At 43.8% G+C, this 12,832-nt stretch overlaps 1 protein-coding gene across 4 annotated transcripts in view; it reads left to right on the top strand.

Moving 5' to 3' along the window:
• Positions 1-5,972, top strand: part of LOC146856524 (cyclic AMP-dependent transcription factor ATF-7-like) — a 662,777-nt gene extending 656,805 nt beyond the window's left edge. For all 4 annotated transcript variants that reach the window (XM_085654699.1, XM_085654700.1, XM_085654701.1 and 1 more), the window contains one exon: positions 4,230-5,972. In XM_085654699.1, coding sequence (XP_085510825.1) covers positions 4,230-4,441 — 212 coding nt within the window. In that variant the 3' untranslated portion in view covers positions 4,442-5,972. The remainder of the gene's footprint in view (positions 1-4,229) is intronic.
• Positions 5,973-12,832: the final 6,860 nt, after the last annotated feature.

The raw sequence follows: 12,832 nt of genomic DNA, 5'->3' as shown, positions 1-12,832 counted from the left end.
TTTATCCATTATTTCTTCTTTTAGTTATTTTTAGTTCTGCTAAGAATTCCATCTAATCCAATTCATTTTCTAAATCTTTTAGTTGTTTTTGTATGTCCATTAGTTCCTTCTCTGTGTTTAATCAATAGGACTACCAAGCCCATTGAGGCAACCAATATGTGTTCTCCCCATTCTTGCAAAAGCTCTACACTAGTATCCTGGTGACTTGACATAAGCGATATGTGTAGCCCTCTTGGTCATCAGTGATCTCACTGACCATGTCATGAGTGATGTAATCTGTAAGATCATAAGCAGTGCCTGTCATTACGTCCCTGTAACCTTGATTTTTTTAAGTGAATTCCTAAGGTTTTTACCTAGTAGTCGCATTTGCAGAGTGGTGTAGAAAGGGGGCATGGCCTCCGACCAGCTCGCAGCAATCGCGCTGTGTGGGACTTACTGGAGGTAACAGGAGGGGTTCTTGGCTCCCAAAGACCCTCAGCATCCAAGGGTACTTCATCCCCCAACCAGTGGTGCGCCAGGAGGCGTGTTTGCAGAGTGGTGGAGAAAGGGGGTGTTGCCTCCGATGACCTCTCAGCAATACCACTGTGTGGGACCTACTGAAGGTAACAGGAGGGGTAGTTAGCCCCCAAGGACCCTCAGGAGCCCAAGGGGACTTCATCCCCCTGCTATTAGTGCAGAAGTAGGCGCGTTTGCAGAGTTCTGGTGAAAGGGGGCGGGTCCTCCGACAACTGTCACGGGCCGTCTATTTTTTTAAATGTTATTGTTTTATTAGGGATGGGGGGCCTCCTGTCCGCTCTCCCCTGGGCCGATTTCAGTCCTGGGGGCCCCATCCCCAAAGCCAAGCCTTTTTGGAAGGGAGGATGGGGGATGCGCGGCCCCTCTCCCAGGCCAACATCCCCGGGGCCTGGCCTATTTATTTTTATTTAGGGGAGGGGACCCCATCCCTTGGTACCTGGCCTACTTGTACTAGGGGAGAGTAGCTTCAAGGCCCCCTCCCCTGGCTGATTTCGCCCCGGGGGTCCCATCGCATGCGGCCCGGCCATATAGAGATGGGGCCTGATCATTTCTTCTGGGGCCCTCAGGGCACTCACTCTCCACTTGGACTGTGGGGGAAGCCTGAATTTCCCCGCTGTCCCTGCCGATAACCGCCACCTGCGGGAGTCGACATTCCTTTCAGACATAGTGAGCTGCTGGAAAGGCAACTCCCCGTGTCTAAAAGCAATTCTGCTCCACTTCCAGCAAGTGAGAGCATTTTCATTGCTCTCGCTTGCTGGAAGAGCGTTTTCTGTGGCTTGGTGGGAGCGGTAAAGCTCCCGCTAAGCCGCAGCAAACAGCTAGGTCCCGGGGTTGGGCACCTGGGGACATAGTAGGAGTCGGCCCTGGGGCGGGGGGGGGGGGGGGGGCTTTTCACCAGGGCCGTCTATGTCTCCAAGAGGGCGGCTGTTTGGCCCCCCTCCTTTCTTGATGTAGGGAGTGCCTCACCCCCATCTTTCCAAAATTAAGTTGGCCCCGGGGACGGGGTGGTCCCCGGGACCAGGGGGGTTTACCAGCCTCCCCCCAATTAAAAATCGATAAGCCCTGGGTAGGTGGTGTTCCCTGGGACACGGGGTTTACACGCACCCCCGCCCGATTTCAATGTGACCCCAGGGAGGTGTTGGTCCCCTGAGCCTGGAGCGTCCAAGAGGCCCCCCCCCCCCCATTTTAAAATAAATAACCTCCGGGGAAAGTCGCTGGGCGGAGGGGGCCTGGCCCACCCCGTGGGGTTGATTACTACAGAAGCCCGCTCTTTTTTTCTTTTTCTTTCAATGGGCGCCGCAGATCCTAAGTGGCTCCAACCGGAAAATGTAAAAAACCAACAAAAAAAAATTAAAAAGATTTTGGAGTCCTGTGAAGTCCCTGTGGGCCCCAACCCCCACTCCCAAAGAGACCTATGAGGTAAGATTATTTCTACCCTGCACTTTTTTTTATTTTTTTTCTGCTCAAGCGGAGTCTCCAGATGGCTGCCAACACTTCCTGGTTTGAAGTGTTGGCAGCCAATCAGATCTCCGCACGAGATCAGGAGAGGCCGTGGATTCTCCGCGTCCCTATATATACAATTTTAAATTAATTTAAATAACTCTGCAACTACTGGTCAGATTTACAGAAAATCACAAGAAGGTAATTCCCTGGACCAACATCTACCTTTCTGGCAAATTTGGTGTAATTCCGTTCACCAGTTCTCGCTGTAGCCATTTCTGAAATTCCAATACAAATTAACATAAGGCAACGTGTTTTGCCCCCCCCCCCCCCCGCCCCCCCCTTTTTTTTTTCTCTGCCCCTGCTTGGTGGTTCACCCTGAAACTTTCAAGACAGTAGCTGAAGAGAGCGGCCAGTATGTAATTTCCGGCTTTTATTACAACTACCAGTGTTTTCTTTTTTCCTCCACTCTCACTATAGTTATGGGTGATTCCAGAGGTGCTACCTCTATCTATGGGAGGTTTTTTTCATTAAGACAACTATTGTACTTTGTTGTCTTTGCCATCTTCTTGTACAGATCGTGTTCCATCTTCTCCTGTGTGCATGGGTTTTTGGTATCCCTTCTTTCTGTTTCTACAAAAACAATTGGCCAAGATAATGCTTTCATATGGCGATGAGCTATGGCTCAGTAGAGTTGTCTTCTGTCCTGGGTTTCCCTACTTGCAGCCGCCCTGTTTAATGTTCTGCCGTGCCAGTGCCTCATTTTGGGTCCTTGTTGTATGTCGTCCTCGGCTACAATTCTCTTCCTCTGCCAGGAGTAAAGCTACATGCTTTTTCTTCTTCCTTTGTTACCTGTGGTCCCTGCCACAGTTATTGAGCTGCAGATAAATTATTCCTAGCCTTCCTGCCTTAGAGCAGCCGCTCTCTTCTTTCTTTTTATGCTCCACCTAGACACCGGCTATTTCTATTCAGGGATTTTGCTCGTCAGTTTGCAGGCCCTCCTCAGAGGATGTTTTTGCTGTGGTATCTTATTCAAAGGTAAGGAATCTGTGGCTATATGTGTATCTAATGAACACGTTACTTACCTTTAGTAACACCTTACCTGGTAGAGACAGTATATAGCCACAGATTCGTTACTGACCCTCCCATCCTCCCCGCAAACAGATTTATTCCTATCTTTCATATCCTGCTTGATATTGGGATATCCTCCAGCTTGATATTGGGATACTCCTTGCAGATACATCTGTATTGACAGAGACAGACAGAGAGAGAGAGAGTCAGAGAGATCTCGTCATTGGCACACTGTTTCATTGGCCAGTTTCTGTAATTGGCTCTGCCTTTTTGGTACAGAATGTAGTCTCTGAAGAAACTGACATCAGCGCTTTTGGAAGAGGCATATATGTACTCCGTCAACATCACATCCGGTGGTCGACGTCACTATGGAGTCGCACGACGCCCTCTAACGAAGCGCAGATGTACTTCTGAAAATGTTTTCCAGATCCAGTCTGGCACCTGGGGTGAATTCAAAGTTAAGGAATCTGCAGCTAGATCCTGTTTCTACCAGATAAGGCATTACCAAAGGTAACTAACGTGTTAATCTACGCCAGTAGGCTTAGATTTTCTGCCTTCGCTACTAGACTAGAGACCAGTATGCACTTTACTAATCCAGCAAACTAAGGGGTAGTAGGCACACAATTGCACAACATTCCACAGAGCACAAGGACATAAATTACTCAGGCTTACAGGCCTGTTTCATTGGTGAAGTATAACTCCAACATTTTCCATACAATTATGCATTTGGTGCATTTGCCATATAATCCATCATCTGCACAATTTGCATATTTTAACCCAAAAATGTTTTTAACAGATTGAAGGTTACTGAAAACGCAGCTACACGTTTTGCCATAGAGTGGACGGCCGTTGGCAAAGGTTGACTAGTCACATTTCAATTGGTTGTTGCTGTATTTTGGTGTTAAACTGGTAGTAATGAGATGAAGTATTTTCCTAGACAGTGTTAAAGTGTAAAAATGGCAAAATATTGACCTAGAATAATTCGCTTTTCTTGCCCCCTAATTTGGTCCTTTCCTGTTGTATAAATCCAGTGGCCGTGAGTATAATGTTGAAGTGTATGTGGGCAGCAGAATGAATGGTTTGTTAAAGTTCACCATGGTGTAGATGCGGATGGCTAGTCTTACGGTAATAGTGTTGGGGAGCGTGGGGGGAAAGGAGAAGGTGTGGTCATTTATTTGCTTTTTTCTCTTCCCAATTAACAGAAAGTCCAAAGGAGAGCTCTGAGCCCACGGGGTCGCCTGCACCAGTCATCCAGCACAGCTCAGTTACTGCTTCTTCCAATGGCCTCCGTTCTGCTGCCGAAGCCGTTGCAACCTCCGTCCTCAGTCAGATGGCAAATCATAGGACAGAACTCAGCTTGCCCATACAATCACACGTCATTATGTCTCCACAGTCCCAGTCTGCCGGCAGATGATGATCCTGGTCATGTGACATAGAACTAACTAATCCCAACTTGCTGCCTTAGAGACAGATGTAATAACGAAGCCTCTGAACAATGGGGCTAGATATGGAAACATATACATCAATTTTAAGTGAGTTAAGGGCAGCTATGGAGCTTTTTAGATAGATACCTACACAGCCCCAGAAATATTATGTGACTACAGTTTGGAAGGGGAGTGGCAGTTCCCTTGCGGACATCATCTTCTGGATTTATATTAGTAAGAACAGACTTCATTCAAGGACAACTTATGGAGGGTCAACTTCAGGTATCCCTTATGTTAACACTAAGACAACTGCTGGTTTCGGACTACTCTCTTGCTATTACTCTCTCACAAGTTCACATTCTTATCCGTTGGATTTATATGGTCACTGTCTTTCACCAGGTCTGTTTGGCACTCTAAATCTTGAACACCCATTGGTGGCCTGCACACTTGTTATGTTTGTGTCCCTCAGTGTGGCTTGTGCACCCTCTCTGTCTCTCTGAATCACTACCATGTACTTTCCGTCACTGTAGTCTTGCCTTAAGCGACAAGACTTTTGCAGTTTAGAAGTGGGATAAGAGGCGGAAAGCAGAACTTGTCAATGAAGCTCCTCTGTCTCAAATGTGTTTTGAAACTACCTTCAGCTCACTTACTGGCAGGTAGTTTACAACTAAACAGCATTTTTGGTCGAGCTTCCTTAACCAAAAATCATTGTGTAATCCAGTGCATTTCAACATGTGGGGTTGAGGTTGGAGTAGGGTTAGACAGAGTTGGTGATAAGAGCTCTTATGTTCCATCAGAGTGGGTCTTGTCAGCCTATGTTTCCATAATCATTCTGATGTACCTCCTTCAATGCAGAGAGGACCCTCCTTCTCAGCCCATAGGCCACATTGTCTTCAAAATGTAAAAGGGTACTTAATGAATCAACCAAAAAATCAAGAGCCACCAGTTATTTGTTACTGCCCAACACCTGCTATGGCTTGCAACTGCCTATATGTCTTTACATACCACCTGTTTGTTTCCACTGGTCTACCACAGCACTTCCTCAGCTTTCCCTCGGCCCTTATTCCTCCATTTGAACATAGGTTATCAAATTAATGCTCCTGCTAGAGGATATGCCTTCTGCCCTCCGAGAAATGAAATGGGGGAAATGATTCTTTTTTTAAATTTTGTTTGTCATCGTATGAAACACTCCCTAAAATGAGGTTGGCTTTGAAACTGCTTGTAGACATTTGGTACCATCCAGACCCTACGTGATCTGCAGATCTTGCAGGGTTTGCACTCTGAGACTTGTCACTGATGGGCTTGGTGCATTCGATTTGCTCTCTCTGGACTGGTGCTGACCAAACAGGAACTACAAATGCGAAAACAACTATCATTCATCATGGAAAATGAGAGGGGAAAGAGCTTCTACCCTTGGCACTATCCAGCTGGCAGCACGGTTTTCATTGTTCAGCTTCTTTCAACAGTTTTTGTGTAAATGGCTTTGACAAGCCCTTGTGAATACTAAAAAAAAGACCTGAACGACTTGAAATATGTATTTTTTTAAGTTGGTAAAGTCTGTGAGTCACATGCAGTCTGAAGAACCAGCTTAATGTATCGCTGTTACTGCCTGCTGACTTTGGCAGTTTAGCTGAGAAGATATCTTAGGGTGAAGGCCTTGGAAAATACCAGGTATTCCTCTGAAGTCAATGTGTAGTTTGCACCATTATTTAGGTCTTCTTGCTTTTTCATTGGTATAATCAGCAACTGTTAACCTTCAAATTGTTGTGCAGGAAGTTGTGAGTGGTGTTAATTTCGCCATTTATCTGTTCTATGAACACCATCATGTCTGAGACTACGTTGGTGTGAAGATCGGCCTTCAGCCCATGAGGGAAGTGGATCAACCTCCAATACGAGTGTCATTTAAGAACGTCATGTTTCACCATTTTGAGGTCTAATTGTAGTCTCATGAGCAATGGATACTCATGAGCAGGTAATTTTAGTTGTGTATTGCTGCATTTGACTCACTCTGCAAAGCATGTCAAATTGGATGAGGTAAACTTAACACCATTTTAGAGACTTCAGAAATGCATTGGAAACCAAAGTCAGAAATGGTTCCCGTTATCCTACTTGGTTAAATAACTTCCTGTGGCATACCTCTTATTACTTATTCCCACCGGTTAATGTTCTAAATATTTTATTACGTGCCTAGAGATGACATGTTGCCTTATTGTGCTCTGTATGAATGTATTACACTCAAACTATTTTCCTTTCGACCACTGCATCTTTTCAAGCGCCATTTTGCCATTTCACATCAACATTTCCTATTTTCACAAGTATTCAAGGATGTTAAACTGGTCTGCTATTGTCTGTTGATAGATTGTAATAGCCATGCTGAGCAAGTTGTGCAAATCTGGGTAAGGCCAGGTATACAATGCCTTTCCAAGATTAAGAATGTTTGAACGGCACACCACAAAGAGGCCTTATGCAGCATTTTGTCTTATGCAAAGCCCATCTTTCATTCATTGACCCCGTTATTGCAGAATATGAAAGTCTTGCACTTGGGCACTGACTCGCCTCAGAAATCGCAGAGCTCTTCCCATAAAGGCACACTATGTAACTTGTTACCATGTCATTATGTGCCTGTCGTTTCCCTTAAGTTATATATATATTGGCATGCCATGTTCCATCTACCCGAAATTTCATTTACTTGTGTGGTGCACAAATGTTTTGGGCTAAAGCTGTTGCATTTTTAAGATTACCTAGTTATCCTACACATAAAGGTGAGCCTTTAGGATGGATCAGCCTTGCCTGTTCTAAACACTATATAAATGCTTATTTGATAACTACCGGTTGCAGCCTTAAAGTTGCAGCAATCGTTTTTTTGCAATTAATGTTTACACCTGTTTACTTTCCAGGTGGAGCTCTGTTGGTAGTAGGTGAGCATATATCTCGGCTCTCTCTCCTGAGACTGATCACTTGCTGAGCAATATTTTCTGAACCTCTCTCACCCATGGGAATTCTTTGTAGGCTATACCCACACTGGCACACACTCCATTCTGCTGCATCTCTCTTTGGGCACACTCTCCACTGGAGACTGTACGGCCCGCAGTGGCAAACTTTAGGCTAGGGTTTACTCACCTTTAGCACCTTCTCCAAACATGCTGCATGATCCGCTTTAGTCTACCTTTCCACTGGACTACATCTCACAGCAGGCACTTAATTCACTCTACTATTTTTGTTGTGGATGCTCTATTTACTAGTCCTTATAAGTAGACTTATTTTTATTATTTGCCATGCTCGACAGTCAAATATTTGTTAACTTTCATCCTTCTTTTGGTACGAGAATCCAGGTGTTGTATATATCCCAAGGGAGTAGTCCTTTGACAGAGAAAAAGAGTGGCATGTCACAGGTTTTTGTTAGAGGCTAAATCGCAGAGGCAGTCAAGAATGGCTTTGTTGCACAGCTTTGATTAGTCAAATAAGCAGGGTTTTTGGGAGATGTTTGTGAGATCTCTGTGAATTTCCAGGCTAGGAAACTCAATGACCTAATAAGGAAATGGCGGTGTCTCATATATGCACTGACAATCTCAACACAATGTTCCAAAGCTGTGAATGGGAACATCTTGACTCTCGATTGCTGGATTTGGTGTTCGTTAGTTCCGGGTTCCTTACATTTTGCAAGGTACTGTTAGTCTGAAATTGTAATTCTCGTATGTTAACATTCTTTGACTGTTGCATGTGGTTGCTCTGAAAGGTGGTTGGCAACTTATTGTCAGTTTGCTGCCTTTAGGCCACTATTGATGCTTTTAGCTTGCCAACGAGGACCACCACTTTCTCTTTATCTGTGCAAGGTGTGGCCTGCCCATTGTGAATCTGGCTCTCTTCTTACTCGTCTCTCTACATTTCTGCTGATTTTTTTTTTCTCCAGGGTAAGGCACATCTGCCATTATCTCCTAAATCTGTTATTGTCAGCTGCTGACATTTGGGCATCTGTTTTAAGATGTTAAACTCAATAGCTCGGCGAACTGCAATTCTGATGTGGTTAGTGGCTTGACCAATTTCTTCAATGGAGTTTTAGAGGGCTAGTAGTGTATATATGTATATATATATATATATATATATCTTCCAGTCTACCTTGTCAAGGTTAAACCTTATGCTCTTACTGGGGCGTGAGTTGAACACAGTTTAGTAGGGAGTTTCCAAATGTGTGGAGTGAAGAAATGTTTTATATTAGTTGAGTATCCACGATATCTGCTTTTTATGATGTGCTATGCCTAAATATCACATGTGCTCAGTAGGGGACGCTGCTACAAAAGTGTTTGTTTCTAGGCTTGGGGGAAATGTGTTATTTCCTTTCTGAAAAATAAACTAAGTGGCCAGAAAATTACACAAAATGCTGGGCTGACATGTTGCGCTATGTTTTTTAGTGCAAAATGTCTTCCTGCGCACATTTTGGACATGAGTGCACATTTAGCCCTACCAAAAGCTGTAAAACTGCGCATGACTTGGACAGCTGTTTGCATTCTGTTCATTTTCATTGTGCCTGTGCTGCTGCAAGAGGACTTCTACCCTAATGAAGTCTCAATTACGAAACATAGTGTAATTTTGGGAATTTCATAGAACAAACAAAATGCAGGAAATATTGCAAGATTATACCACCATATCAACATTTCACACTAGGCTTGATTATTTCTTGCACGGACGAGAGCTTACCCCTTTTCTGAATGGCTACCCTAGAACTATAGCTTTCAAGCTTAGCTTTCATTTAATTTTCAGTAAAGTTTTGGATTCTTCGGTACCTAGATCTGTATTCTAAAGTGTTGCATTAAAAGAGCAATAGGTGGCCATCTTTCAAAGTGGCCTAGCAGATATCTTGGTGTGTATACAAAATGTCTTTGTCCTCCTTGTTGGGGTGGAGTAGTTGTTTGATGCTTTATAACTGTGCTCACTATCAAGCTGATTTACCGGTTGTAGCACCTATTCACTAGTCAGCAGTTTGTATTTTGCATTGGCCTCTTATAGTAGATCTGCATTCCCACCTTTGAATTCCATTTCTTAAGAGTGCTCTTTGCAATCCACATTAGTGAGCTGGAACTTTTTAATTGTGAGTGACACATTGGTTGGGCTCTTTGTTCTTCCGTAGTGTAGGAAGAGAGGTGCCATCTTTGTCACAAGAAGGCGGGTCTTCAAATTATCAACAAGATGTGCACTCTTAATGATAAGGATCACAGGTAGAGTGTGGATTGGCTAGTGACAGTGGGTTGTGTTTTTTGCGGCCTCATTATTCCTTTTTGCCTGATTTTCTCCAAACACAATCTTTGGATATCGCTTTTATTAAGGAATCTTGGGCAGACGCGCACTCTGGCAGTTACATTCTGTCTTAAACTCCACTCAGACGTACCTGCCCCTGCTAGGCCTAAATCCTCTATGTTACATACTCTCTCTTCTGAAGCCTTAGGATCATCCTTAATACAAAACCCCCCACTACCCCCTAAAGGACCTTGACAAGGCACAGACTGTTAACATCACGGTATTAATTCTGCCCTTAATCATATAGCACCAGTCAAGTCTTAACAATCAGAGAAAGATGCCCTCTGAACCTTGGTTTTCAGAGACTCTTAGATTACAGAAGCAGAACTGTCGAAAGCTGGAAAGAAGATGGAGGCTCAGTTATGGCTCCATAGAAAGTAAACTATATAAACAATCTTTGCAGACTACAAGGATCTCATCACCAAAGAGAAAAAGTAGTTCTATACCGGAAAAATTGAGGCTTCAAAAGATTTGTCCAAAAAATTGTTTGCTTTATTAAAAAAGCTTATAAGTCCCCAGAAAATATAAATATTAACACCAATCAAGCCTTCTGTAACTCCTCAGCCTCATTCTTTAAGAACAAGATAGAAGTTATTTACAGTCTTTTTGCAGGATGTCATCCTCCCTGGCTTCCCTTGGCCATAGCCCCTCAGCCAGGGAACACATATTTCCATTCTGCAACAACCTCACTGGCGCTTGCCACTGATTATACAGGAAGGATCTCCCCTCACAAACCTTATATTACAGACAATACTGCTACGCTATCTACGTTTTCACCTCTTTCCTCCGCATAAGTACTGAATCTTCTTGCCCAAACTAAATCAGGCTCTCCTCTCGATCCATGGCCTCCTAAAATTATTCATCAAGCTTCTGAAATCATTTCAGAGCACCTCTCTGTCATCTTCAATCCGATGTTTTTCACGGGTTTCTTCCCCACTAAATGGAAACTGCCCTCAGTTCTTCTGCTTTTGAAAAAACAAATCTAGACAGTGCTGAGCCCAATAATTCTCAGCCCATCCCTCCCCTGCCACTCCCTGCTAAAATTGTTGAAAAGGCTGCGAATGCTGAACTTACATCGTTTAGAGAGTCATGGTCTCCTTGGCCACGCTCAGTTTCGATTCATGTCACCACTGTTGGGAACCCGCGCTGATCGCAGAATCTGAGCAAATTAGGCAAGTCGTCGATGCAGGAGGCAATGTGACTCTGGTCCTATTAGACCTCTCGCAAAGCGTTTGACATGATCAACCATAACATTCTTTTGGACCGTATCGCCTCCCTTGGGATGAAGGGACTAGCACTTACACTGCTGAAATCTTTTCTCACTGTTAGGGAAACGTTTGTCGCTCTTGAGGATTTTAATTCTCCTACCTTCACTTTACCTTGCAGCGTTGCCCAGGGCTTGTCCCTGAGCCCTACCCTTTTCAATATTTGTCCCCCCACTTGCCAATCTGATCCAGTCATTTGGTTCTCGGTAGTGTCCTATGCCGATGACACCCAAATTGTTATATCTGTGGCCAGCGGTCCCGCTGACACAGCCACTCGTATTCACGATTGTTGGCTTCATGTCAGTAATTGGATGTCTTCGAATTATCTAAAGCTTAACTCCAGTATAAACAAGGTCTTGCTGTTTGGAAGAAATGCCCCCTTCTGTACCACACGGTGGTGGCCACAGGAACTCAGTTTGCGTTCCTACACTGGTTAACAAGGTGAAAAATCTAGGTGTAGTCTATGACGACAAACTCTCCTTTGAGGGCCACATTATTGCCATAATTTCTGCTGCTTTCTACTCTCTGAAACTCTTCAGAAAGATCTTTCCTTATATCCCTCCTAACCTGCAGAAAACCGTGATCTAAGCATTAGTACTCTCTAAGATCGACTACAGTAATGCCCATTCGGTAAACATCCCAAAAAAGTGCCTTAACAAAATTCAAATCCTATAAAATGGAGCTGCCTGCCTACTCTTAGGCATTCCCATATATCAATCTGTTTCCTCAGCGCTCAATTTTCTGCATTGGCTTCTGGTCAAGAAGTGCATTGATTTGAAAACCTTAGGCATTGCCTTTAAGGCACTCCATGGCACAGGCCCTGAGTACTTTAAACAAAGCTTTCAGTGATATATACCTTCCATACCTCTTCAGTCTGCCTCAGCCTACCATCTTATTGTCCCCAAGTTTAAAAAGGTTTGCCTGGGTGGTAGAAGCTTTATCGTTGGGGCAACCAGACTTTGGAATTCTCTCCCTCTGTAACTGAAAAGATTAACAGATGTGTTAGCCTTCAGAAAAGCACTTAAAACTTGGCTTTTTGCCCATTAATATTTCTTCTCTCTTTCGTAACCACTTTTACTTTTGAGACTAGTGCCTAGACACCTCTGGGTGTGAGTTTGCTTTACAAATCATATTTTCATTTCCATGGGTTTGTCTGCTAATGACCAGCTGGCTCTGACTCATTGCGGAGACTCTGTGTAAAGTCATGTGCTCTGACTTGGTCTTGTTATTTTTCCTTTTCCTACTCTTTTGAGTCCCAGAATTCAACTGCAATGGTTTTAAGATAGATATTTGCCAATGTGTTTTCAGTTTTTGCTCATCTCGGTTTTTACTAGATAGGGGTAGCTACAGTTGCATGCAGCAGCATATGGGTTTTTGCTGTTTTGACATTCTAGTCCTTGTTTGGGAACAGTTGCATATTTTATAGGCATGCTTGAGGATGGAAGATGGCACAGGCAGTTTTAGCACATGAACTGGACCATATTTTAAGTACTATGGTGCTTATGGTTTGTCACTACAATTGTGGATTCTTCTAATTGGTCACAGTCTGTTCCTTAGTGATTCCTATCTTTGTTATTGACAACAATGGTACCTTCTTGTACTCCTAAATGATCGGAGTTTTCTTCTGGGGAGGAATTTGTTGGCATTAAAAGGATGGCCACTCATTATAGCTTAAGTCGATAGAAATATAGAGCACTTGCTGAACGAATCAATCACATTTCTGTTGCTCTTAGACTGTAGCGAGGTATGTTTTGGCATTGCCACCACTGATGAACTTGCTGAAATGAGAGATACAAAGGCGACCTTGTAGATCCTGGAGGGTAT

This window comes from Triturus cristatus, chromosome 4_1, assembly GCF_964204655.1.
Source record: "Triturus cristatus chromosome 4_1, aTriCri1.1, whole genome shotgun sequence".
In the NCBI taxonomy this organism is placed as follows: Eukaryota; Metazoa; Chordata; class Amphibia; order Caudata; family Salamandridae; genus Triturus; species Triturus cristatus.
Note: the sequence above shows the minus strand (reverse complement) of the source record. Positions and strands in the feature narration are given on the sequence as shown.